Source organism: Gouania willdenowi, chromosome 4, assembly GCF_900634775.1.
Source record: "Gouania willdenowi chromosome 4, fGouWil2.1, whole genome shotgun sequence".
Taxonomy (NCBI): Eukaryota; Metazoa; Chordata; class Actinopteri; order Blenniiformes; family Gobiesocidae; genus Gouania; species Gouania willdenowi.
This window is the reverse complement of record NC_041047.1, coordinates 43,704,646-43,732,494: the sequence shown is the minus strand read 5'-3', so window position 1 is coordinate 43,732,494 and position 27,849 is coordinate 43,704,646. Positions and strand designations below refer to the sequence as shown.

The window sequence follows — 27,849 nt, the reverse complement described above, 5'->3', positions numbered from 1 at the left end:
TTCTGGATACAGTGGAAACAGAAACTATAAAAATAATTATATTGTGAACCCGTTGATATTGTAGCGAAGATATTATATACATAAATGTAATTGGAGTCTAAAGCCACAAAAAAAAACACCACTTTAAAAAGAAAATAGACAAATATAAGACTTCTTGAGTTTATTACTGAATATAATAATTATTACTGTAAAAGTATTGTGATTTTCATGGGTCTGATTGTGAGACTGCAGTCTGACCCACAGTCTCTACCAGCAGCTCTTCAGGGCGGTCTCATTATAATTATTGTAAGTGTTAGTACAACATTCCACTCCAGAGAATAAGTTGACAACAAACGGGCAGTTTTGGCCTGTGGAACATGTTTTTTGGGGGGCATTCTTAGCTAAATTGAGGGACAAATGGTCCTTGGCCCTTGCTAATTTCCGACATGGGAATTTATCGTTTATATCGTGGGATGACAAATTCTTACCAGTGAGAATGTTTTTGATGATAAATCATAAACGATAAAATATCGCACATTCCTAGGAAAGAGGACATCATCTTGTTTCACTCCAAACAGAGTTGGGAAGCCAGCCCGTTCTCAGATCATTCACATGCACACAAGCGTAATGGTGCCTTGTACAGGGCTTTTATGGATTTATAGAAATTGCCACCATCCCGGTTCAACACGTCACTACAGGGCAGAGATGGACCCACATGTTAATCATCCAGCAACACTTTAGCTTTACAAATGTCAGCCAAAAACTACTTATCAAATTGACACTTTTTAAATAAACTGAATAGGTCTTTTTTAAAAGTTTAGTCTTTACATTTTAGACACTTTTACTCTGCCAGGTGACAGTTCAGCCACATAGCCTGTAATGCATTATTATGATTTCTTTACTTTAAACACTATTTATTTGCTTTTTCTATTTATTATTTGGTCTATATTTATCACATTTCATTTCATTCGCTCTTATGATGTACAGTATAGAATACAATCACATAAAGAACAGGAATAGAAAAGTCTTATTTAACCCCTACCCCATTCTCGTGACAATAAACAAACATAGATGGCTTAATGTCAGTAGACATGGGTTCCAAATACAATAGTATATAAATAGATATACACACACACACATTTTCCCTCTTAACGTTACAAAAGATTTGTATAATTTTTTGTTTACATTTGTTCTTAAATTGAAAGATGTTTAAACTTAAGATCATTGTCCAAAGAGTTCCAGTGCTTTACACCATACACATTCTTTGCTTAAAATTCAACAAAGACACTCATAACAATGATTCACATTGTCCTGACTTTTTTCCCCTGATTTGTAATTCATCCACAATAACAATATAATACAAAGCAAAAATCAGACTCCAGAAAATTATCATGCTGCTTCCTTATTGGTCTGTTGTCTAAATAATAATGCATTTTCAGTGTAAAGCCTGCATCCTGTGCAGGCTTCACAGCAAGAAGGTCGCGGTTTTGAATCATGGTCCAGCCCGGGCCTTCCTGTGAGGAGTTTGAACGTTTCTCCACTGTCTGGGTGGGTTTCCCCTGGGGCTGGGTATCGATTCGATTCACGATTGTCGATTCTCGATTCAATTTACGATTCACTTTTGATTCAGTTAAGGATATCACGCAGTACTAATTTTACTTGGACATTGAAGACATTCTCATTAGGACTAATGATGAAAATAGTAGAAACTACAGCTTTATCTTGGTGTATTAGTAAAAATATGAATATTTACATTAACCATTGAATCTCACACTACATTAATCATGTACATTTTATTTAACATGACCTGAGCATAGGGGTGGGCGATATGGGAAAAAATATATCACAATTTTTTCTTTGTAAAATCAAGATCTCGAGTTTATCACGATTTTTTTAATTCAAATCATTTAGACTATTTTAAAGTTATTTACTAACAAAACAAACCAATTCACCTTAAAATCATCACCCCAAATGGAAAAGGAATAAAAGATAATTTAAAACAAGGTAATTTCACATAATTTTTAAAAATGTATGTAAGCAATTCATCAAACTGGTTCCAAATACAATTAACATCAAACACAAAGGCTGGCAAGTTATTTTAGTCACACACAGTCTTTTTACTTTGTTTAACTAAAGTAGTGTAGCATTAGCAAAACTTGCTACATAACAAGGCAGCAGATCAGTCTAGTGATTTGTTTTTGAGGTAACACACGTTAATAAAATCCTACTTTAATGGGGCCGTATCATGTTAAATCCACTTTTTTAGCCCTTAAATGCATTTTGATGTATATTTAAGTAAGTAAGTAAGTAGTTTATTTATAAAGCGCTTTTTGCAGATAAAATCAAAGTGCTGTACAGAGTTGTGGTAAAAGTACAAGTGCAAAACAATAGAATAATAAAACAAGAGTGCATAAACATAAGAACAGCAACATTAATTGATAAGTAAAAATTAAAATCCAGTTAACTAAAAGCTTTTCTGTGAAGTGTAGTCTTCAGCAGTTTTTTTAAAAGTGTCCACACAGTTGAGCTCCCTGAGAGACTGGTGCAGGTTATTCCAGAGTCTGGGAGCTACAGCCTGGAACACCAGGTCTCCTCTGGTTTTAAATTTAGTTTTTGGGTCTTTAGGAGACCCTGACCTGAAGACCGAAGGCATCGCCCTGATGAGTAGGGGCACAACAAGTCTGAGATATATTTAGGGGCCTGACCATGTAATACTCGGAACGTGAGAACTAATATTTTATATTCTATGCAAAACTTAACTGGAAGCCAGTGCAGAGTAGCAAGAATGGGGGTAATGTGGGATGTTCTAGAAGCACCAGTTAAAAGTCTGGCAGCAGCGTTCTGAACAATCTGGAGTGTGTTTAGGGTCGACTTATTAAAACAAGTAAAAACTGAATTACAATAGTCAATACGAGATGATATAAATGTGTGTATGACCAGTTCCAGATCTGATTTTGATAATAGATGCCTCACTTTAGAGATATTTCTCAGGTGGTAAAAACAGTTTTTAGTCAATTGACGACAATGTCCCTCCAAAGACATGGACTGATCAAAAACAACCCCAAGAATTCTGAGGCTGGTTTTAACAGATGAGCCCAGATCACCAAGGGAGTTTTTAATTAGAGGGATCTTTTTATCAGGAGCAATGATCAGAGTTTCTGTTTGGGCTACTCCACATGAAAGGTTGGACATATTAAACATAACATCGTTAATAGCAACATTAAAGGTTCTTCCATTAATGTAAGAGGTAAACTACTGGAGAACAGTACCAGAAAACCCCATCTCAGATTTGAGTCGATCAACCAGTATACTGTGATCTACAGTATCAAAGGCAGCTGTCAGATCAAGTAAAACTAAAACTGTAACGACCAGAGTCAGCGGCCATCATCACGTCACTAGAAACTTTCAGAAGAGCAGTTTCAGTGGAGTGGATTGATCTAAAACCAGATTGATATTTGTCAAATATCATGCTGTTCCATGTATGAGGTTAGCTGCTTAGCAACCACTTTCCTCCATGATTTTAGACACGAAGGGGAGCTTAGATATGGGCCGGTAGTTTATAGGCTCCCCCGGATCAAGATTGGGTTTTCTAAGAATGAAGTGTATTATCACATATTTAAAAAAGCTGGGGACAGAGCCAGATAAAAATGAGAGGTTTATCAATTTTACCACCCAAGGCCCAACAACATCAAAAACATTCATAAGCAGAGCAGTAGGAACAATGTCTACAGTGCTCGATGAGGGATTCATCTTTCTTACTAAAACATGAACATCCTGTAGGCTGACAGGAGTGAAGGAGGACCATGAGCTCACAGGGGCTGATGCAGTGCACAAGCTAACCAAGGGAGGAGTGATGCTAGCCCTGATGTCTTGTACTTTATTTACAAAGAAATTTCAAAAATTGTTACAGTCCTCCTGTGTGTGTACAGGCACATGGGACGGTGAGGGTGCAACAAGATTTTCAATAGTATTGAACAAAACCTTGGGGTTTCTCTTATTTTGCAAAACAAGATTAGTGAAATAAGCAGAGGGGTCACGCTTTATTAATTCATTTAGCTCCATTATCTTATCTTTTAAATGGAGTCTGTGCACCTGTAGTTTAGTGGTTTTCCACAACCGTTCCACTTTTCGGCAGCTTCTCCTAAAGCTAAAAATAGCTTCATTCATCCACGGACAAGGTTTCTTATTCGAGCCTGGTGTATTTTTAGCTGGTGCTACTGTGTCCAAAACAGACTGACAATGGCTATTGAAGTTTGTCATAAAAGTGTCAACATCACAACTAGCAAATGTAGTTGGATCAAAAGAGGCAGAAAATCCACTGATTGCTGCTTCATTAAGAATGCGTCTCCGCTTTTTCACATTAGAAGTAGTCTGTATCAGTGTGATTGACAGATTAAATACGATACAGCAATGGTCGCTTATTTGTAAGTCTTCAATACCTAGATGGTCAATCATTAAACCAAAAGAAAAGACCAAATCTAAAGTATGACCTTTAGTGTGTGTTGGACCTGACACATGTTGCACAAAGTGAAAAGAGTCCATTAGAGACATCAGCTCAGCTGCCATAGGACAGGAGGAATTATCAACATGCAGATTAAAATCACCAAGGATTAATACACTCTCCAGCTTAACAAAAGATGACATAAACTCAGAGAATTCATCTAGGAATAAACGAGCAGGACCAGGAGGTTGGTAGATTAAAACACAGTAAAAAGTGTTCATTTCCAACCTTACACATCTAGAGCTCGAAGGAGATGAACGTGTTCAGGTCCAACAGTCTGCAGCTGAAAGCGTCTCGGTATACGAGCGCTAATCCTCCTCCACGTCGAGTAAGCCGTGGAGTTCCAAATGCGGAGCAGTCCGTAGGGCACAACTCATTAAGATGAACGTAGTCATCTTCTCATTGCCATGTTTCCATAATGTACATCAGATCCAACCCGCGGGACATAAAAAGGTCCTTCAGGAGGTGAGATTTGTTGACTAGCGGTCTAGCATTCTGCAAGCCGAGGCGTAGAGTCACTTCTTTGTCGGCCTGTGTAGAGCTGCAGCGCAGCGGACGAAGCCACCCGTGATCCACACCCCGATGCCGGTGATGGCACCTGCGGAGCGGCGCTTCGAGCGGCAGGTGACGCAAGCCGGAGACCAGACGCACTGGAGCCACGGGCTGAATCCATGGTAATCCATATGTTAACTGGCATCCAGGATCAGTCCCAGGGTTTGACCTCCAGAACGCCTTTATCCTCAACAGGACTCCACCACGTTTACCCCGTTTTTTGGCACACTTCCTCCGGAGGACAGGTGAGCGCAGCAGGAAGTCAGGTACTGACGCCAAGTGAGGAGTAAGTCTGGATGTTTGATCTTTAGAGTTGAAGCCCAGACATACTGTACATCATGTGAATGATTAAGAAGAATAAGGCCCAACACTTCGAGCAATCCACCATTTTTATTTCTAGCTGCGATTTTGTAGTCCAAGCTCAAGGATGCCGAAGTTACGAGAGGAGAAATCAAAATTTTCGGTTGTTGGATGTAGTAACCCACACGCTTCATTACACCGTCTCCCAGCATCAGAACCTTTTCGAAGTGCCTGGCTGAGTTTTATTTTTTATGGAAATGTACCCACATCTGTGAGTAAGGTCATTTTTGTGTGCGCGAAGCACTTCAAGGATGACTGCTTCTGCAACCTAAAGAAGGATTTGCCAAAAGAATTTGTCTGATTGAGGGGTCAATTCCTTCTACAGTATCTTTGGAGACGACGAACGAAGCACTTCGGTAAGCTGTAAACGCTAAAAAGTGTGATAAGACGTTCCTGTAATTGTTTTGTTAGCATTAGCAGTTGCACCGTCTTCAGACTTCATATGTTAGCGCTGTGTGCTCGTTTTAGATCCTTGATGATATGGCCTACGTGATTTAATTTAAGTCTAAAGTTTTCATTAGTCATTTCATTTTGCCATTTTTGTCTACGAAAAGACTATTAAAATGCATTTTGTGATGCTAGCGTTAGCTCGGTGCTTGTGTTAGCTCACTTGTTAGGGTTCTGCAGGTTCATCATTTTCATCTCGCTCCGCCGGGTCCGACTCTGGCTCAAACATGTAAGGCTGGATTGACAAGTCTTCCGTTGTTGACATTTTGTAAATAACCTGTGAATAAAAAGTTTATGCGCCGCTACATAACCGTATCTTTTCTATCAAACTACAAAAATGGCTGAGCAGGGTGGAGTTGAACCGAGTGTCACCTCTGCAACCTGGAGAGGGGGCGGGGTATGGAGTGTCTCATTTGCATTTAAAGAGACCGCACCAAAACGAGTTGCTCTCAGAAGCACATCAGAAAAGGGGTAGAAAAGGAGCCTGTGGAGCTATAATAATGAGGAATTCAGACCCAAGCATTGCAGTTCCACTTTATATAGACCACAACTGTATGATTTATATCTAAAAAGGAAGGATTTAAAACCGTGATATGTCCCCTTTAAACAGTGTGTGAACCCCTCATTTCACAAACATCACTTACAAGATAAAACATTACTGCTTTGGTTACATTTGGCCTGGGTGATATGGACCAATATTCATATCTCTATATTTTTCCTTAAAATGGCTATAGGCGATATAAACTCCATTAATTGTTTTTTTTTTTTTTTTAATAGTTTTATAAGAAAAACAAAAATGGGTCAAAGACAGTGGAGAAAAATGCCACAAAGACCCTTTTATTAATCACTAGCAGCACAATATCAGCATTTTGTTTGAAGCGGCCAGTTTGAGAGTGAGGAGGACATTTCCGCATTCCCTTTTGGTGTCCATTTCAGCGTTCAACAGTAGATTGCATTTTCATTGTTCGATTCCGTGATTCCATCAACGAGGATTTTAGCCCTAGTGTAGTTGTTACCGCACTCAGACTCTCTGCAGCAAAAAAAAAAAAAAAAAAAAAAAAAAAAAGAGAGAGAGACTCACTGTAACGCATACAAGCGTGTGTTCTGTAACCATCTCTGATTGGCCAGTGTCACGGCAAATTTGCAGTTGACCTCATTTGGAGACATGATTTATTGCTCTGGTTGAATGATGGAGTCCAGTCGAAGGGTGATGACAGATAAGAAAGAACAGGCCTTGGAGATGGCGCCATCGATATCTGACGCGATAGCCAGGTGCGCAGATGAGCGTAGGAATGTGTGTGTGTGTGTGTGTGCGTGCGTGTGCGCACCTGGCCTTCAGATACAGCTATGTTTTGGGATTGTGAACAACTGACCTCCAAGAGCATAAGACAGCAGAAATGAAAAGTTACAACTTAAAGCATTAAGTTGAATAAGGTCTATGAGCAAATATGAGTAAACATAATTAACCAATTTTGCCATCACACCAGCAGCCCAGGAAGGCGGTTCTTGGCAATTCTGATTGGTGAACATATACTGTATATCACTTAAATAATGGAGATGGAAGAATAAACCTCTAACATCTGAGATTACGTTATCGCAGTAGTAAAAACCTTAATATCGATGCGATTAAGGTCAATCGTTCAGCCTTAAAAGGCAGCTCTGAATTGCTGAAAGTAGTTATTAAAGTAAATCACATTCAAGACACTGTCCCTTTAAGAATGTGGAAACAGCCCTGTGAGCCGCAGCAGCAGCTCTCTGCTGCAGAGCGACACAGAGGAAAGTTACAGAAGAGAAATACATGCAGTGTTTACTCAAGTGTGTCTCAGTGCTTCAACACTCAGAATTGATGGAGTTTAAAAGACAGACATCTGCACTGAGCCTCTGACAGACAGCCGCTAACACAGTCAACTCTTTGTGTGTCCGCGCAGTGTAGTTCTGCCCTGTTTGAGCGTTTAATATTTCTTTGGTGTCTGTAATGCTGACATGCTGACTAGCAAATGGTGTGATTTGGCAGATATGGCACAGACATATGACGCACACACGGCACCACAAAGGTTAAAATGTGAACTACAGACAGTTCTACGATCTCCGTGATTTGGGAGATCGTCATGTTGTAATCCTTAATGATCTAATATCGTCAGATCGCACAACCTGACCTGAGCAGAACAAAACTGCAATGACTTAAATCAATTCAGAGCACAGGGCAGGCTGTGTAAATAAAGTGGCAACAGACACATTGTAAACTCAAGACATTCTCATTCCTTTGAGTCTCACAAAGGTTTTGTGCTAATGTTCCATATACAAATCTAACTGTATAATTAGAGACAACCATAAAAATAAATAATTGAAAATAAAAGCAAATATCCAGAAATTAAAACTATTCTGAATTGTCTTAAAATGCAAAAAGTCAGGCCTTTGGTAAATGTAAGAAAATACTTTTAAATTCCTGTGAACAGTAAAATTCAAGAAAACTTCATTTTTCATTTTTTTCATTTTGCTCATTCTCATTTGCTGCTGGAGCACAGGGAACAACTATGATTTCTCATGGCCGTGAAGGCATCATGTTTACGTGCAGCTTTCTCTGCCCATGTGCGTCTTCTTTACATGTATTCTGAGTGTTGATTGGCTGGAAGGCTGGGGAATGGGCAGGCATAAGGGGTGAAAGAGTCAGTGTGTTAACACATTCCGTTCCCACAGGGAAGTGTGAGTTAATGACAGTGTTAGACGGTTCTGTGTGCGTTTGATTGTTTATCTTTAGCATCGACTATTGTCTACAGCTTACTATGACCTCCATTAAAGCTGTGATAACAGCTCGAATCATGTCCTTACAATACCTTTTGGGCAGAGCTGCAGTGCGTGCCTTCCACACCTCTTCCCCCCAAGCAGGCGCGAGGGGGGAGGGCAGCAAGACAGGCTGCAAGATGTATTAAAAGGTTCGATTCAAGGGTTTTATGAATCGATATTAGGCTATACAAAGGAGAATCGATTTTACTCGATTGATTGATTTTTTTAAACCCAGCCTTAGTTTCCCCCACCATACAATAACATGCATCTTAGGTAAAATCCTGCAGCTCTGGTTGTCCTGACCAAGCCTAGCATCAACATCCGGAGATGGGTCCTGACACTGTGGCATTGAAGGATGGGTCAATTGCAGAAGACAAATTTCCCTACGGGGACAATAAAGTACACTTTACACCTGTGGTGTTTCATACAAATCCTAGGAGTTGAAATGCGTTGGCGTAATAAAAAGGCTTAACTTTCAAACAGAGTGCCTCGGACCTTTTATCTCATTTTCAACTCGATGTTATGCCCTAAAAGGACCTTGAAGAGCACCTGTTCTAAAACATACCATCTGTGATCACTTGTGTTTTAAAACACATATGGAGTACAGAGTAACCAGGGAGACTGCTGTTATCTATCAGGTCAATCACCTGTTGCCTATTTTGTTCTACTAAAGCCAAAGGAGTGAGGACTTTAAATTCCACACATGTATTTAAGTCTACATGTGGTGTCAGGATGTAGTCAACCACAGCCTTCTCTCTGACAGATACAGAAGTAATATGTCATTTCCTGGGTTTACTCTTTCATTCACAACGCAACATTTGTAGTAGTAGTAATAGTGGTAGTAGTAGTAATAGTAGGAGTAGTAATAATAGTGTTAGTAGAAGTAGTAATAATAGCTCCAGGAGGAGTGTGTTAAAGTTTGAGCTGCTGATTTTCAAGATTTAGCCAATTTCCCATTAACACAAAACGGAGAGTATCTCTATACAAAATAACACGATAAAAAATAAAGCATGCGTCTCATTGACTTTTTTGATCGAGAGGCCAAAACAGAAGTTTGTGAAAAGTTCCAAACACCCCCCCCCCCCCCCCATGTTAATATGTCTTTACTCTGTAGAGGGTGCTAATGTGCCAATTTTCTGTATTTCCACATTAAGCTGGTTTAGCGTTTAACAACTGATTCACATTTGACGCAGTTTGTATGTGCAAATGTGAGCATTTTCAAAGGTTTTGGCAAAAATGCAAGTTATCAGAAAATCAATAAATAACTTTTTCTAGATGATTTCTAGCAATTTTAACCCGTCAGTGAAACGCCCTAGGAGAAGTGCGTTACAATAGCAATTTTCTATTTAATATTCTGGACTTCCTGTGTGGTTTTTTGCATGGTCATAATTATATTTTTTTACTTGTCTTGATGAATTAATGTTTTTTAGCAATTCCTACCTCGTAAAGCATTTTTGCCGTACTTGGGGGCGCTGGCGTGTCAAATGTTTGGCATCTTTAAAATCAGAAAAAGCCAGAAATTAGATAAGTGCATAATTGAATTTTGTTTGAAAATTTGTGACCCTTCATAATGATTCAGTGGGTGAAAAGTAGGTAAATTGGTTCTGACACCAGGAAAGGAAGAAAGAAAGAAAGAATAACATTCCAGTACGATAACAATGCTTCCCCCTTTTTAAGTAACATGAACTATTCAATTTTGGAAAGCGCAGCGGCATGCCTACGACATGACAAGAGTCCCTGGTCACTGACGGGCATGTGGCGTTTGCATAGACTCAGCTCCTTCCCTCGTAGTGTGGCCACTATGAGAGCAAAAGGCCCTTTGCCAGCTCGTGGTGCTAGGGCCTAATTACTGGTGACTCAAGTCAATCACCTTTATTATGATTTATAACAGTCTGTCCTTGAAACATATAATATAAACCTTCCTAAGGCCATTTATTTTATTTTAGTTGGTTTACAAACCGACCCCCTCCTTCTCCTCACCTCAGGGTGGAACTTTTTTCTGTTATCTGTATAAAAGCTTAAGCTGTGAAACTGTTAGTTAGTGTGGGTCTTGCCTTTTTGCTCTGCCACGAGCCTTTTGCCTTTCATTCAGGATGGAAGTTTCTTTTTTACTCCTTTTTTATTTAATTTTTTTTTTATGAAATCATCAATGCTTCGACTGGACTCCATCATTCAACCAATAAATCATGTCTCCAAATGAGGTCAACCGCAAATTTGCCATGCAGGGATTAAAGTGAAAAAAAATGATTTGACTGAAAAGAAATTGGCAAGCCCAACCCACATGGTATGCATTATATAGTGATTTAACAGTAGCCCACTACATCCAAAGTGCTTTTCCGACTCAAGCGGCTGCCACATAGGCACCTGCACACACCTATAAAACAGAATGACAATCATCAACAATCATCATAGTTGTATCGTACTAATTGAAATTGGTCTCAAAAAGGCCCTTAAGAATATGGTCAAACCATTTAGGTTTCAATAATTTCAAGAAAGGTTTTACCTAGCTTATTTAAGAAATAATTGTCCACATAGGATTCCAGTGCACATTTTATTTAAACCTCACAAAAACAGACTACAGTAAACATTTTATTTTGGACCCCAAACAGCTGCAAACATGGCAAAACTTCAGAAGTCACGTTTTCTTTTTAGCCACAAAGCCAAATGTCTCAAGCATGGCTACACCTGACCCTCGTTTTTTTTGGCTTGACTTTCTATTGGAAGTAGAGGCAGTGGAAGGCCCAGGGGCCCTGGAGGAGGCAGCAGGGGCATCAGGGGCCCTGGAGGAGGCAGCAGGGGCCCTGGAGGAGGCAGCAGGGGCCTTGGAGGCAGTAGGGGCATCAGGGGCCTTGGAGGCAGCAGGGGCAGTTTTACTAGGGGCTGGGCTAGAGTAAACGAAAGATCGTGTTCAGCTATGAAAGCACATGTGCGCACTTTTTGGTTGCACACACGATCAGCCATGGAAATGGGGGCCTCGGCTGTTACTGTAACGGCACCAGGCAGAGAGGAGGTATGTTTCAGCGCTCGAACAGCAGCCTTGTGTTTAGCATCTGCAGCATGCCGTGCCAACACTTTCTTGTCATTGCCGCCATACGGGATTTTTTTATGACAAATAATGCACATACACACACCTGACAATGTCATCTTTTTGCACCATGTGCGAAACAGCTTTCCATCATCCCCCGCTTCGTCTAACCAAGCCCATCTCCATTTGTTTTTTAGCTTCCCGTCAATTTGACCAGTGTCAGTACCCTCTTCAGCAAACAACGACTCCATGCTGTCATTAGGCTCAGTCAAGTTACCTGGGAAGGTTTTACGAACTAAGCACGCTGAATCCAAACAACAAAGAGAAACGCGCCCCGCAATAATCTACCGTAAACCATAAGGTAGAATAGCGAAATGTCTACTGCTACACTGAAGATTATACATTCAACTGGTTATACTGGCGCTAGCTTACTGCAGAACGACAAAATGCCAACATGAAAAGAAGAACATTTTTTAACTTACCTTATAAACTGATCTTTATCCATGGCCCAACCATATCCATACATACTTGCCAACCCTCCCGATTTTCCCGGGAGACTCCCGAATTTCAGTGTACCTCCCGGGGCCACCATTCTCCCGATTTGACCGTCCTTCACTGAGCGTCGTTTCCGGCCGGACAATAATAACGATTACACCGCATAAGAAGAGGAAGAAGAGTCTTCTTCCTCTTCTTATGCGGTGTAATCGTAATAATAATATTGTTGTAATAATAATAATGTAACGGACTGGGTCCTATGTTTATGTTGTTCTACTTGTTGTGTATTCAATGATTCACTAATGTTGAGATGTCCCATGGCTTTGAATGCACCATCGTTACGTACAGCTTTCCCTACCAATGAGTATCTTTGTTTACGGGAGTTCTAAGTGGTGATTGGCTGGGAGGCTGGGGAGAGTCGGGGGTGAGTTTGGAGGGAGTAAGACGGTACCTGCGCTCTGTTTGTTGGCGTCGACTACGGCCCACAGTAGTCGGGTTTCAACGTACGTCATTAAAGACTACAAAACTTGGATTACGGCTGGAGGCTCGTCATTACAATAATAATTTTCCGTCTCATAATTTTAATTTGACGGAATTCCGTCACCCTGACGGAAAACTTTAATCCCTGGCCATGACAAATTGGCGAGCACGAACAGGATCCATCTTCTACTCTGGGGGGCTTCTGCCGTGGACCGGTACCGGAGAGTGGACGCACTTAAAAACCCAAAGCCAGTTTTTTATGGCATGGGACTCCGAGTCTGCCCCGCGGTGGTCTGCCCCTCGGACAGAGACTGGACCACGAACCATCGGTTGATCCTCAAACACCAATTCGGACTATAAAGGTAAAGCTGCCTTTTTATATATATATAAATTTACAAATATATATTCACTCTGTGTTGATGGACAACCAGTCGAGCACTGTATTGATTTTAATCATTCTGGAGGTTCTCTCCTCCTTCAGCTGTTCTGTGTTTTGACGCAGTGAAAAGACTGCCATGAGAAAGGCTCAAATGGTTGAAGTTCTTTGCTTTATAATACTATAAGTTCCCTATATTTTTCTTCGGGATCGGGATATTTTTGTTCAGGCATCTAGGACGGCCGGTCATTATTTACTTTGGTTTTGTTCAGGCACCTCCACGGACAGCCTGTGAGGTCCTGACCATTGGGTAGACAGGCAACCAAAGTTTCCAAAACACCTCGGTGCCATGTACTGAGTTCACCTCTGTACCGATATCAAAATAAATTAAAACCCCAACCCTAACCTAAACTGAAGTGAAGACTACAGGGAGTAAAACACTAATAATGGGAATCAAACAGATGAAGAATCCAATAAACAAATAATATATACATACGCATATACAGTCTTGGTATGATGTGAACTCAGATCATGAAACTGGCAAGCTTTCGGTGAGTTTTACTTTTTTTTTTTTAATCTTTGTTTTTATTTTGTTTAAACGTGTGAATCAGATTTCTTTCTCGAACGAAGTGATCAGCTGACGGCTCGGTTTAGCACTAGTCATGACGGAGAGATTGGAGCGGCTGAAGAGGAAGCGGGCGACTATCCGTGCTGCTACGACGAGGCTGTTAACCCGCCTAGAGGACGAGGTGGGCAGTGAGAGACCAGATACTGACAAAATACGCGAGTTTCTGGCAGTTTTATCATCGAAGGAGGAAAGTTTAGTGGACTTGGACAAGGGCATAGAAGATGTGACGCCCACTGACGATCTGGACACGGAGATTTCAAACACAATGGATTACATGGACCGCGTTCTCACTTGGAAGGTGCGTGCCACCACCACCATCAGGTCTCAGGAAACCACCAGAGACACCACAAGAGTGCGAGTGAGCGATGTGAGTGGCGGTTCATTTACATCACAGTCCAGACAAACTGTTAAACTTCCTAAGCTAATGATAACAAAATACGATGGTGAAATAAGCCAGTGGCAGGAATTCTGGTCACAATATGAAACAGCTATTCACAGAAATGAATTACTATGCAAGACAGACAAGTTTACTTACCTTAGATCCTACCTGACTGGAGCAGCTGCTAGAACTATTGTGGGGCTTACAATGACAGATGCCAACTACGACGCTGCAATAGAGTTACTCCAGAGTCGCTTTGGGAGAAAGGACATTGTGATTAGTGCCCATATGTCCAAATTACTGAACTTGACCCCGGTTAAAAGATCTTCTGATGTTACAGCTTTGAGGCACTTACAGTTGTGTGCGAAAGTCAGGGCACCCCTTTAAAAACAGCATATTTTATATATTTAAAAAGTTATATTCATATTTACTGTCTCTCTGGTATATGTGAAAAAAAGACAATATTGTCAGGAAACATTAATGCATAGTTACATTTTATTTTATAAATTGAACAAAATTACAAAAATGAAAAACATAATTTTGGCATGTGCAAAAGTCGGGGCACCGTGAGAGTTTCAAAGTGTCAGATTCTTTTTACAAGCTCAGACCTCTACCAGCTCATTGGTCCTGAAGCATGTGTCAACAATTGTCATTAGGGAGTGCCAGTTGGTGCCAATTTGAGGGTTTCTTAAATACGGCGACTCCACAAACCTTGTACAAACACTCAACAACCATGGGTTCCTCTAAGAAGCTGTGTAAGACAGAAAAAATGAAAGTAATTGATGCCCAAAATGCCAGGGAGGGCTACAAGAAGATAGCAAAGCGTTTTCAGCTTGCAGTTTCCACAGTGCGAGGCATAATTAAGAGATGGCAGGTGAGGGGAACTGTGGAGGTCAAGAAGAGATCTGGAAGACCAAGGAAACTCTCGGAGAGAACAGCTCGTAGTCTGGTCAGAAAGGTAAACCAAAACCCACATTTGACTTCAAAAGACCTCCAGGAAGATTTAGCAGACTCAGGAGTGGTGGTGCACCCTTCCACTGTGCGCCGATACTTGCACAAACAAGACCTTCATGGAAGAGTCTGTAGAAAAAAACCTTATCTACGACCTCATCATAAAATACAACGTCAAAAATATGCAACAGAACATCTACAGAAGCCTGATGACTTTTGGAAACAAGTGCTGTGGACTGATGAAGTTAAAATAGAACTCTTTGGCCACAATAAGCAAAGTTATGTTTGGAGAAAAAAAGGAGCAGCATTTCATGAAAAGAACACCTTGCCAACTGTTAAATATGGGGGTGGATCCATCATGCTTTGGGGTTGTGTTGCAGCCAGTGGGACAGGAAACATTGCTCGGGTGGAGGGAAGAATGGATTCAATTAAATACCAGCAAATTCTGGAGGCAAATATCACAGCATCTGTAAAAAAGCTAAAGCTGAAAAGAGGATGGCTTCTACAACAGGATAATGATCCTAAACATACCTCCAAATCCACCATGGACTACTTCAAGAAACGCAAGCTGAAGGTTTTGGAATGGCCTTCACAGTCTCCCGACTTAAACATTATCAAAAATCTGTGGGTAGATCTTAAAAGAGCTGTGCATGCAAGACGTCCTAGGAATATTGCAGAACTGGAAGCCTTTTGCAAGGAAGAATGGGGAAAAATCCCAAATAATAGAATCCAGAGACTTGTTGGCTATAAGAAGCGTTTACAAGCTGTGATATCTGCCAGAGGGGGTGTTACTAAGTACTGAAGGTACTGATGCTGTAGGTGCCCCGACTTTTGCACATGCCAAAATTATGTTTTTCATTTTTGTAATTTTGTTCAATTTATAAAATAAAACGTAACTATGCATTAATGTTTCTTGACAATATTGTCTTTTTTTTCCCATATACCAGAGAGACAGTAAATATGAATATAACTTTTTAAATATATAAAATATGCTGTTTTTAAAGGGGTGCCCTGACTTTCGCACACAACTGTATATGATGAATGTGAGATCCAGATACGCAGTTTGGAGTCACTTGGAGTCAAGAGTGACACGTACGGCTGCCTGCTTTGTCCAGTGCTACTTCAGCTCATTCCGGAGGACATTGCACTCGCCTACACCCGCCAACCAAACGCGACCAACGAATGGAGGGTGCCGGAGTTGATTCAGTTTCTACAAAATGAGGTGCAAAGCAGAGAACGAGCGCTTCAGCTTACCAGACCAGGCCATACATCGAAGGACCCGAGCCCGCAGCACAAGAATGTGGGTAAGCCATCCTACGCATGCGATAAACCCAGAAAGTGGAGCGTCCCGTCAGCGACCGCCTTGCACACTGCCAGTGCCGTGCCCCGGACCTGTGTGTATTGTGACAGTAGTGACCACAAACCAGAGAACTGTTCCAGCCATACAGTAAGTGCACGCAAAGATAAACTGAGAAAACTTGGACGGTGTTATGTCTGCTTAGGCCCAAAACACATTGCAAAATACTGCAGAGTGAAGGTTTTGTGCAGCTTGTGCAACCGGAAACACCACTTGTCAGTTTGTGAGCAGTCTGAAGCCAAGCCAGATATTGACACTACCAATAATTGTGAAAATACAGAAGCTGTGTTGTCGTCCTTGACAAGCCCTGTAAAGGTGAAGACAAATACTCAGAACACAGTATTGCTTCAGGCAGTTAAGACATGGGCTATAGGACCAAAAAAGAGGAAGATAACACGCTGTCTGTTAGATGGAGGCAGCCAGCGAAGTTTCATTAACAGAAGCGTTGTCAGGGCCTTAGGACTCCCAGTTCTAAGGCAAGAGACACTAAATCTCCATGTTTTTGGTTCCACCTCTCCTGTAACAGAAAAACGCAATGTTGTGAGAGTTGAGCTCGAGAATATGTGGAACACTGAACAGAGACTTGAGATTGAAGCTATAGAGACTCCTCAGGTGTGCAGTGCTGTGATTAAAGTCCTAAGTGAGCCCATTCAAGCAGAGATAAAAAAAAAAAAAAAAGAGGGCTGCAACTTGCAGACTTTCCAATAGAGGGCGCCAACGATCAAGAGTTGCAGGTGTTAATAGGAGCAGACTACTACTGGCAAGCAGTCACTGGAAAGGTCCAAAGGGTCACAAATTCATTAGTGGCAGTTGAGAGTATTTTTGGATGGACTTTGCAGGGGCCAGTGACTACCTCCAGAGTTACAGACACCACTTGCATGCACATAAGCTTGACTGATGAGACCCAGATTTCCAAACAGTTGCATGCATTCTGGGAGGTTGAGTCCCTGGGCATTGTAAACAAACAGGCGGAGAGCCCAGAGGACTCAGACATTTTACAAAGTTTTGAACAGACTACTACATTCGAAAAGGGACGCTACCAAGTTGAGTTACCATGGCGATCTAACAAAGACCAGCTTTCAGACAACTATAAGGTAACAAAGAAACGTTTTGAGAGCCTTATGAGAAAACTAAAAACTGATGCAGCCTTGTATGCCAGGTACAACAACGTAATACAGGACTACCTGCAGCAAGGAATATGTGAGGAGGTTTTAGAGGACAAAACAGTGGTAGGGAACCAAAAGACTGTAAAATATTACATGCCACATCACGCTGTTTTAAGAGAGGACAAGGCCACAACTAAGCTGAGAGTGGTATTTGATGCATCCTCACATGATGCAGGCAGCCCATCCCTCAATGAATGTTTGCACACTGGGCCTAATCTAAACCCAAACCTGCTGGAAGTACTCATCACGTTCAGGTTGCATGAGATTGCCTTCACTGCTGATATGACAAAGGCTTTTCTTCAGATTTCCATCGCAGAAAAGGATAAAGATGCTGTTAGGTTCCTGTGGATGCATGGACCTCCGACCAAAGACTGCAAAAATGAGGTATGTGTCCTGAGAATGAACAGAGTGGTTTTCGGAGTGTCTCCCAGCCCATTCCTGCTTGCTGCCACCATCAGAAAACACCTTAAACTGTTTGACACAGAACAACCAAAGGCAGTAAGGATGCTCAATGACTCTCTGTATGTAGATGACTTTATTTCCAGCTCACCTAGTGTGCAGGAGGCTCTACATGTGACAACAGCAGCAAGGGACATTCTCTCTCAGGCCGGCATGGACCTCTGCAAATGGGTTACCAACTCACCTGATCTGAGAGCCATGTGGAAAGAGACTGGAGTAGTCGACTGAAGATACAGAGTCCTGTGGAAATGTGCTCAAAGTGCTAGGGCTCGTTTGGAGACCAGTGAGAGATGATTTTGTCTTTGATAAAAAGGGACTCATTGACATTTTACGGGACAAGGAAAACACAAAGAGAAGCGTTCTACAAACATCGGCTCGCATATTTGACCCCATTGGGTTTCTCACTCCTTTTACTGTCAGAGTGAAGTGCCTCTTCCAAGAAATGTGGGAGAGAGGTCTCAGTTGGGATGAACTGTTACCTGTTGATTTGACTGAAAAATGGGAACAGTGGTGTATGGAGCTACCACTGCTCCACCAGGTGGCTATTCCCAGGTGGTACCACATTGAGATCCAGCAAGAGTCACACACTGTAAAGTTGCATGTCTATTGTGACGCAAGTGAAAAGGCTTACAGTGCTGTGGCATATCTACAAGGAGAGACTGTTACCAGCTTTGTGGCCTCTAAGTCGCGAGTCGCGCCCCTAAAGAAAATGACATTACCTCGCTTGGAGCTTATGGGTGCACTTATTGGAGCTAGATTAGCACACAGTCTTCTCAAACCACTGAACATGAATAAGAGCCAGCTTCAAATGTGGACGGACTCGATGATCACTCTTCACTGGATCCGCAGCTCAGCACAGCGGTGGAAGCCTTTTGTGGCCAACAGAGTGACTGAAATACAAGGGCTCACAAACCCGGAGACGTGGTCCCACTGTGCTGGTAAGATGAATCCTGTGACTTACCTACACGAGGTCAGCATGCACAGAGTCTTATTGAGAGCCAGTTATGGTGGAGAGGACCAGCTTCACTGTCCACAGCTGAAAGGGAGCTGGACATTGATGATGACAATGTGGTAAATGATGTAAACATTGAGCTGAAATCTAAGTATCAGACTGTTGTACAATTCACTAGCACTGAACAAGCTGTACCTCTGTTGAACTTAGAAAAGTACAGCAGGCTTAAGACTGTGTTAAGAATCACTGCATGGGTGAAACGCTTTGTAACTAACACAAGGTCTTGTCAAAGGGTTCAGGGAGAGTTAACCTCAGAAGAGCTGACTGCAGCTGAAATGTACTGGGTAAAGGCTACACAGGAGTGTTGTTTTAGCTCTGAAATATCCCAGCTAAAGTCAAAACTAAATGTGAAAAGAGAGTCTAAAATCAAAGATTTGAAACCATTCTTAGATGAAATTGGTCTACTAAGTGTTGGGGGGAGACTACAGCACTCTGATTTCAGTTTCAGAGAACAGCACCCCTGGGTGCTACCAACAAATCACAAGTACTCTGAGCTATTGGTTCATTCATGTCACGAAAAGGTGATGCATTCTGGTGTACGAGACACATTGATTCAAGTCAGAGAACATTACTGGATTTTGAGAGGGAGGCAGCTTGTGAAACGCATTGTTTCAGGTTGTTACATTTGCAAAAAACTTAAGGTTAAAGCAGCAAAGCAGATTACCGCTCCTTTACCTCGAGATAGAGTAACTGAGTCACCTCCTTTTGAAGTTACTGGTGTAGATTTTGCGGGACCCTTGTATGTTAGATCTAAGGGGCAGCCAGTAAAGGCATACATCGCACTGTTTACATGTGCAGTAACGAGAGCAGTACATTTGGAGCTGGTTTCAGATCAGACTACAGAGAACTTCCTATTAGCCTTAAAGCGATTCATTGCAAGACGAGGGCTATGTAGGATCATTTACTCTGATAATGCTGAAACATTCAAAAGGGCAGACAAAGATTTAAAGGAGTTATGGCAAAACATTAAAGGGTCAAAGCTCACAGAGTTTTTTACTGAGAAAGGGATCACATGGAAGTTCATTGCTGAGCGGGCTGCATGGTGGGGGGGCTTCTGGGAAAGGCTTGTGAGATCTGTTAAAACATGCTTAAAGAAGGTACTGGGAAAAGCATCTTTGAGCTTTGAGGAACTCACAACTGTACTTACTGAAGTTGAGGCAGTGTTGAATTCTAGGCCTCTGTCGTATGTACATAGTGATGTATTAGAGCCTCAGCCACTTACCCCTTCACACTTCCTGGTTGGTAAACGCCTGACTTCATTGCCACCAAAGACTTTTCTTTCGCCAGCTCAGGTGCTCACAGCAAACCGTGAGGAGCTTGGTAAAAGGTGGAAATACCGGCAGAGACTTCTGATCAGCTTTTGGAACAGCTGGCGCAGAGACTATCTATTGGACTTGAAATCCGCTCACAAAGTGAACACTCCTACTCCAACAGCACTTAAAGTAGGAGATGTTGTTCTCATTGGGGAGGACAACACACCCAGACAGACATGGAAGATGGGCAGAATCGTAGAGGTCTTTCCAGGCAGAGATGGCCTCATACGTTCATGTAATGTTTGCACTTCTACAGGTAGCGTGTTAAGAAGGCCTGTTCAGTTATTATACCCATTAGAGATAGTTTAAAGGTCAATTTAATACGCAAGAACAGTGGTTCATCGGGCGGGAGGATGTTGTGACTTATTTACAGGTCTATATGTTTAACATTGATTGTTAATAACCACATAATTATAAAGGTGTTTTCACGTTATAAGGTACGGTAAAAATGTATTAAGTGACATTTGTTTTATTTTGAAGAGACGGAAGTCTTTTATTTTGAAGGGTGGAAACAGGATATGTTGTGTTACTAACGCCATCTTAACTGGGAGAAAAAAGTGTACCGTCATAGTTTGACACCAGCTGCTGTGTTTTGTTCAATAAAACCTGAACAACAAAGTTCAACGCACTATCCGAGCCTCTGTCATGATTATGGAAGCTGTATCTTCGTAATAGTTATTTCTGAACGATTCTTTTACTCTTTTGTTTTTACTCAATTTCAGGAAAATTGAGATGGAGATTGAGGACTGCAGCCTCAACCAAGTTTACATTTTGACATTTTTTGACCAATACCCTCGTAAATAATCTGTACCTTACCCTTTTGAAGCTGCTTGCGACAGGCAGCCTCGTTCAACATTTATTGCGTCGGACTGTCTTGCCGGCCCGAAGCCATTGGACAGCAGGGGGGTACCAAATTTTTCCTGAGAAAACTGTCCCATTAGTTGCTATGAGTACATAGGCAATTACTTTTCAAACAAGAAGTCCTGGTTTTAATGTGACAGGCGGAACAATTCCTGGGGAATGCTTCCCTCTCCCGGACACCATCCTTGACTCGCTGAACATGCGTCATACTGTCATGCCAGGGGATAGCGGTCCACCTGATTTGATACATGCTTGGTAACCGAATATCATTCTGAACAAATTTCTCAAATTGTTGCTTCTCACCAGGCATCAGCGTACCACTGGTAATAGACGTACCACAGTTTGAGAATCACTGCAACTCCAGCTATGCTTCTCCTTGCTCCAGGAAAGGAGAATCGAATTAATACTTCCTGCTTTTCTTTCAGCCTCATATTTTCCCACTCACGTCTGAATGGGCTACAGAAAACATTGAGCTAGGCATGGCTAAAAGCTCGCTAACCCACACCAAACCATTGTGTGATTGTGCAGCAGCACCTTTTAGGATCTGAAAAGCTCTCAGATCCTGACCTCTGACCTGTCTCTGCCTTTCTGGAAGCTATAACTGAGCGCCAAAGCCGTACTAACTATTTATTTAATTAGTTAACCCTAACACCCCTTCTCTTTAAACTTTTATTTTTTTTAATATTTTTTTTTTCTTTATTTTGTTTCTTCCTTTGCTTTGTTTATAAGCCACACCCATGGAAGGCTTATAGGTAGGTGGAGGGTGGACAACCTCACACCTAGCTGCAAGAATACAGTCACAAGCCCTTCTGCTGCGATTGAGGAAAACACTCAAGGTTCTTCACTCATGATGCCGCCAATCAAGTGCGGTGATTCTAACCATGGTTCCACTATTCTTCTAGCTACTGGTGACCCCAGTCACCACTGAACTCAGTCAATGAAGACGAGTGATGTCCTTGATGTAAATGATGATTTTTGCTTATCTAGATGGTAATAGAGGATGATTTTTGATGATTCATGCCATTGATAATAATAATGAAGTTTTTTATGGTTTATTTCCACATTTTTCCTGGTATGTCTGTGCCTCACAAAAGAAGAATATATCCAATGTATGACAATAACGATGCTAATGGTTAACCCTGACAGACAGCAAAGGTGGATCCAAGGTTATTCTACCAGAATATAATAATTTTGTTTCTTGATTTGGTAGTTGATGGCGACCAAAAGTGGGGAATGTTATGGCAATTATTATATTCATCATCATATTGTCAAAAGTGTGTTCATGTGTACAATTTGTCATGTTTTAATACATGATGACTGCATTACTCTTTGCACTTTTGAACAGCCGAGTCATGTTAGATTAAACAGTACAGACCGTATTGTACCCACAGTGCAACCCAGAGTCTCTGCTGAAGGCCAAACTCAAACGCACATGCAGATATACACGCGCACACACTATCAAGGATAGACAAGAGTGGCGCCCAACCTTCCTCATAATATACACGTCTACATCATCCTCAAACGTTTCCACTGTTGGGCATCTGACTCCCTCCTTCTCCTCACCTCAGGGTGGAACTTTTTCTGTTATCTGTATAAAAGCTTAAGCTGTGAAACTGTTAGTGTGGGTCTTGCCTTTTTGCTCTATCAGGAGACTTTTGCCTTTAATTCAGGATGGAAACTTCTTTTTTACTTTTTATTTAATTTTATAATAAATCTTTTTTTATAAAATCATCAATGCTTCGACTGGACTCCATCATTCAACCAGAGCAATAAATCATGTCTCCAAATGAGGTCAACTGCAAATTTGCCGTGACAAGATCATATGATATTATTTTCAACATATTTAATGTTTTACACATAATATAAAACAAAATTCTAGGACATGAGTGTCACGAGTATTGATTTTCCAAAAGCGGAAGTTGTTGTCTCGCTTTCCTATCTGTATCGCACGCGCAAGCCAACTAAGTAAAGGTTGGGAAAAATGGTGGAGTATCTCTGCTTCGTGATTGAGGGAAGTAGTTTGAAAAAACGTATTTTCCATAAGTTCAGTTTAACAGATACATTGGGAGATGTGATTTCAGTTCTTTTAGAAAACGAAAAAAAAGATATCGCCATTTCGACCATATCGGTGTCACCATCTAAAAATGGGGATATGATAACTTGCGATTCTTCGACACCGATCCACGTGGTCGCTGTCGCTGTATTCTCGTCTTCCTCAGGAAAGGTAAAATTTTTAATTTTATAATTTCTCAAACAAAATTGATTCATTTGATTGTCTGAAATAACAATTAATTTTATCAATTTATTAATTATAGCCTTATATTTATAGGCTGATGCTTTTAATGTTTTAAATGAGTAATATTTTGAATTAATTAATTTAATGTAATGTATTAAACTAGTTTCTTTTATGTTATTTAAATAACACTTAGTTTTTCAATATAATGTGTCTTGCCTTCAAATAGCTTGGACATTTCCCAAATCTCCATTATGTTTTGAAATTTTTTCTTCAACTTTGTGAAGCTTAGATCTAGGTCTGTATATAATGACTGAAAAGAAGCTAACATTTTCAAGCTAAAATGTTCTAAATTACAGATTCTTATCAGAAATCTTAGTATAAATCTCAATCTGTTTATGTACCATCTTGGTCAGCCATATCTCTTCTCCTTGTTTATCCATCTCATCCTCTGTTGGAGACCTCGCATCGCTTGTCATATCGTGTAGATGTGCCTTTTGGGGGTTTGAGCATCTTTTAAATTTCTTTATTAGTTCTGTTTCCATGGCAACAATTTCGACTTTGTCTTTTTTAAGGGTAGGGATTGTTTCCTGGGCAATGGTGTTTTATAGTGCGGTGCCAGAGCCAATCACAGTGGCGAGCTAGAGTCACGTGAGCGGCCAGAGCCAATTTCTCGCTGAAAACCTGGAGTAGCACCAGACCTGCGCGCAGGCAAACGAGTGAGAGGAAGATAGTTTAATGCTCTTTCACAAGTTTTACGCTCCTGTGGACTTCTCTTTTGAGTTAACATACTTTTTGACTGTTCATTATTTGGTGATTACGTTTCAAAACGTTTATTTTCATGTTTGTTTGACCGTTCGCTTTTAAGACCGGACGGACGGGACCCGGAAGTTATTGGCGGGCAATGGCCGAGGCTGTGTTGAAAGCGAAGAGCAAATTTCTCCACGGATACGGCATTATAAATGCTTATATTTTCACCATGTGCTATATCACCAAATGCACAGCTTGGCTGTACATGCTGGACACACAGAAAGCCTTTTAGAGAGAGAGTTGCGACAATGGAAGAGTTCCCGGAAGTTTCAAATAGTCCGTTTTTTTTTTTCTACACACGCATTTCAACAACCTGTGACGGAGTATGTGCATGTGCGTGGCTGATGCGCCTGCGTGTGTAAGAGATAATTATTTTATAATAAAAATATAATAATAGTAAAATATACTAAATGAGTAAAATAAAACAATATACTAAGCAATATTTATACAAAAAGTACACAAAACAAAAATGCACAACAATATACAAATGGCTCCAAAAACACAAAAAATGACTCAAAAAAAACATATTACAGAGAAATACACCAAACAACAACAAAACTATGAAAATGACTTAAAATACACAAAATTAAATATTTATACAAAACATACACAAAATGACAACAGAAATGCACAAAATTAAACTACACGAAAAAAATATACAAAATGACTCCAGAATCACACTACAATGGCAACAAAAAACAATAATTATACAAAAAAATGCACAAAAAGACAGAAAGATACAAAAATACAAAACTCCAAAAAACACACATTACAGGCTGTGAGCTTTTAACGGCCCAAGCTGGCAGTATGAGTACACCCTTAAAGCCGTTTTTGTTAAAGGGAGGACACGCAGACTGTTAGTGAAAGAAGTGCATTTTAACTTCATTCATCAAACATTACACAACAGCAACAGCAAGAACAAGCTCAAATGTATTTATAAAAGGAGAGGAGCTACAGATTGTGGACAAATTTAAATATATTGGTGTTTATCTTTGACTCAACTGTGTCCTTTAAAAATCATGATAAAATTCTCTCACAATTTATTTTACAAAATGGGACTGTAGACAGATGATGACTGAAAAACATTCCTTTATTTTTCATGGGAAAAAAAACTAGATAATACTGTACTATTTTCCTTTTATTTTTCATTGTCAAAATAATCCCTTGATAAACTATTCAAAACAATGCCATTTAACTAAAAATAAATCTTGAATGAAATAAATAAAGGAATAATACAAATGAAGAAGAAGCCTATTAATTTAAATTCTGGTTCTATAGTAAACAATGCAGTTTTTCATTGTTTACTATCAATAGTTATTTTACTTTTTAAAAGTGTAACTGAAAATGTATTTTGTGCCTTAACAATTGGACTTAAAAAAAAAAAAAAAAAAAAACAGTCATTGCACTGTATTTACATCAGGGGGACCAGCAGAGGGCGCTGATAACCCAGTGGTCGGTTGGCATGCAGATATTCGTGCAGTGAAGAAGAGATGCTATGCGCTCGCTAGAAAAACGTGACTTTTACAGATATTCAGATAATATTACAGATATTCTTTCGGTGTTAAAAGGGGTAAGGAATCATTTATTAACATGTTTAAGAATAGAAGGCGGCCAGAAAGAAAGTAGTAGCAGATTCCGCCCGCCGCCTACAAGAGAAGGCTAAATATATAGCGCCCTCTGCTGTTTAAAAAAAGTACTGCGATTCAATTTTCAAAGTATCGATGTGAACCGAGATACCTTACATCCCTAATCTTTTCACATATTGAAGATTGCACTACTAACTGGTCACTGTCTGACTACTTTAAAACCAATTGAGTCTCTATATAAAAAAGTTTTAAAAATATTTGATAAAAAAACATTTTCATTTCATCATTGCTTAATACTTGAAAAATATAATATTAGGGCTGGGCGATATGGCCTTTTATAAATACCGCGATATTTTTAGGCCATGTCACGATACACGATATATATCTCGATATTTTGCATTACCCTTGAATTAACACTTTGATGCACAAAATCACACCAGTATGATGATTCTATATGTCTACATTAAAACATTCTTGATCATACTGCATTAATATATGCCAATTTTAAACTTTCATGCAAAAAAGGGGATATCACAACTAAGTCAAAGTTGACATAACTGTATTTATTAAACAGTGAGTGGCTCAAACATAAAATTGTCAACAGAAAGTGCACGTTCTGTGCAAAATTGTCACAGAGACATTTCAAAACAAGACATTAGTGCAGGATGCAACTCACATGGCATTTCAAAACACAAAATTAAAGTGCACTTTTTGTACATAATGCCACTACAATATTTTAAAACAAATAGTGCCCTTTTGTGCATGTTGTCATTAAGATGACATTTCAAAACAACACTAAATTTAAGTGCACCTTTTGTGCATAATGCCACTAAGATATTTAAAAAAAAAAAAAAAAAAAAAAAAAAAAAAGTCCGCGAGTTTAACGGTATGGTCATTTTCAACACCGCACAGACTACAAGCTGCGATATATCGAGTATATTCGATATATTGCCCAGCTCTATATAATATTCTAAATTTTAAAAATTTTAGAAAATTTAAACTGGCTTGTTCGGTTTATAAGATTCTGCATGAACTCTCTCCACCATCCTTGAATGAATTGATTAAGTTCAAATCTAGTACAAGTGGTAGAGTGACTAGAGCCTCCATCAAGCGACTGTGTATAAACACAGCATTTAGTCAATAGGTGCTTTCTGTGAAAGGGACCAAGGTTTGGAACAGCATCCAAGTGGACATCAGAGACTGTACCACACTGATAGTATTGAAAACAAAACTTAAAGGTTGGCTGAAGAGGAACCAGACGTGACCATTGACCACTATCCTTACGTTTTTTGTCTCAAGTTTAATTGTGTGGATGATCTGTGTGATGATTTTTTGTCTTGAATGTTGTACTGTACCTAGGTCTTTTCTTGATATGCCAGCGACTACAGATGGAAAGTAGCCATTGGCTAATTCTGGCATATTTATACGTTTACTAATTTGCATTGTCCCTTTAAATAAATAAATTAAATTTAAAAAAAAACAATTAAGCCATGTAGTTGTTTAATAAAGATGGAATTATAAAGGCACAGTTGATCTGATGTGCATCAATCCAAATGAAGAACACAACATCATAGACACAACGCTCTTTACATTGCATTATTCTTTCACTCCACACAGTGGTGGTAAGCTACTACCGAAGCCACAGCTGCTCTGGGACCAACTGACAGAAGCAAAGCTGCCATACTGCTCCCTCCCACCACCACAAACCCTTAAACCACATTGAAAGTAGTGATGGTCAATCATGTGATTGCACTCACCTCCCACCCTGTGCTTCACTGTTGCCTCTCACCAACAGCTCGGACACACTGACATCCAACAGCTCCAGCAGCAGACAGTGGGTGATCCCACCACCACAGTGATTGGTGAACACTCCATACAGACTCACTGTAAGGAGGACATTGATCCTGTGTTAGTGGCTAAGCTAATGCACAGCAGTGTTGAGGTACATAGGATCCACAAGAAAACGTATTTATTTCTACTTTTTCAACTTTTGACTTTGTGATTAGCTCCAACTCTCCTGCCAGTTATGTGATTCGAACCTAATCAATAAGTTAGTCAGCATCCCCAACTTTTTGGACCAACACTACCACACATC

General features: G+C 40.3%; 1 protein-coding gene across 2 annotated transcripts in view; it reads right to left on the bottom strand.

Moving 5' to 3' along the window:
- uhmk1 (U2AF homology motif (UHM) kinase 1) overlaps positions 1-27,849 on the bottom strand; it is a 53,877-nt gene that overhangs the window by 24,224 nt on the left and 1,804 nt on the right. For both annotated transcript variants that reach the window (XM_028445548.1, XM_028445549.1), the window contains exon 2: positions 27,512-27,638. In XM_028445548.1, the coding sequence (XP_028301349.1) occupies positions 27,512-27,638 (127 nt within the window). The remainder of the gene's footprint in view (positions 1-27,511; positions 27,639-27,849) is intronic.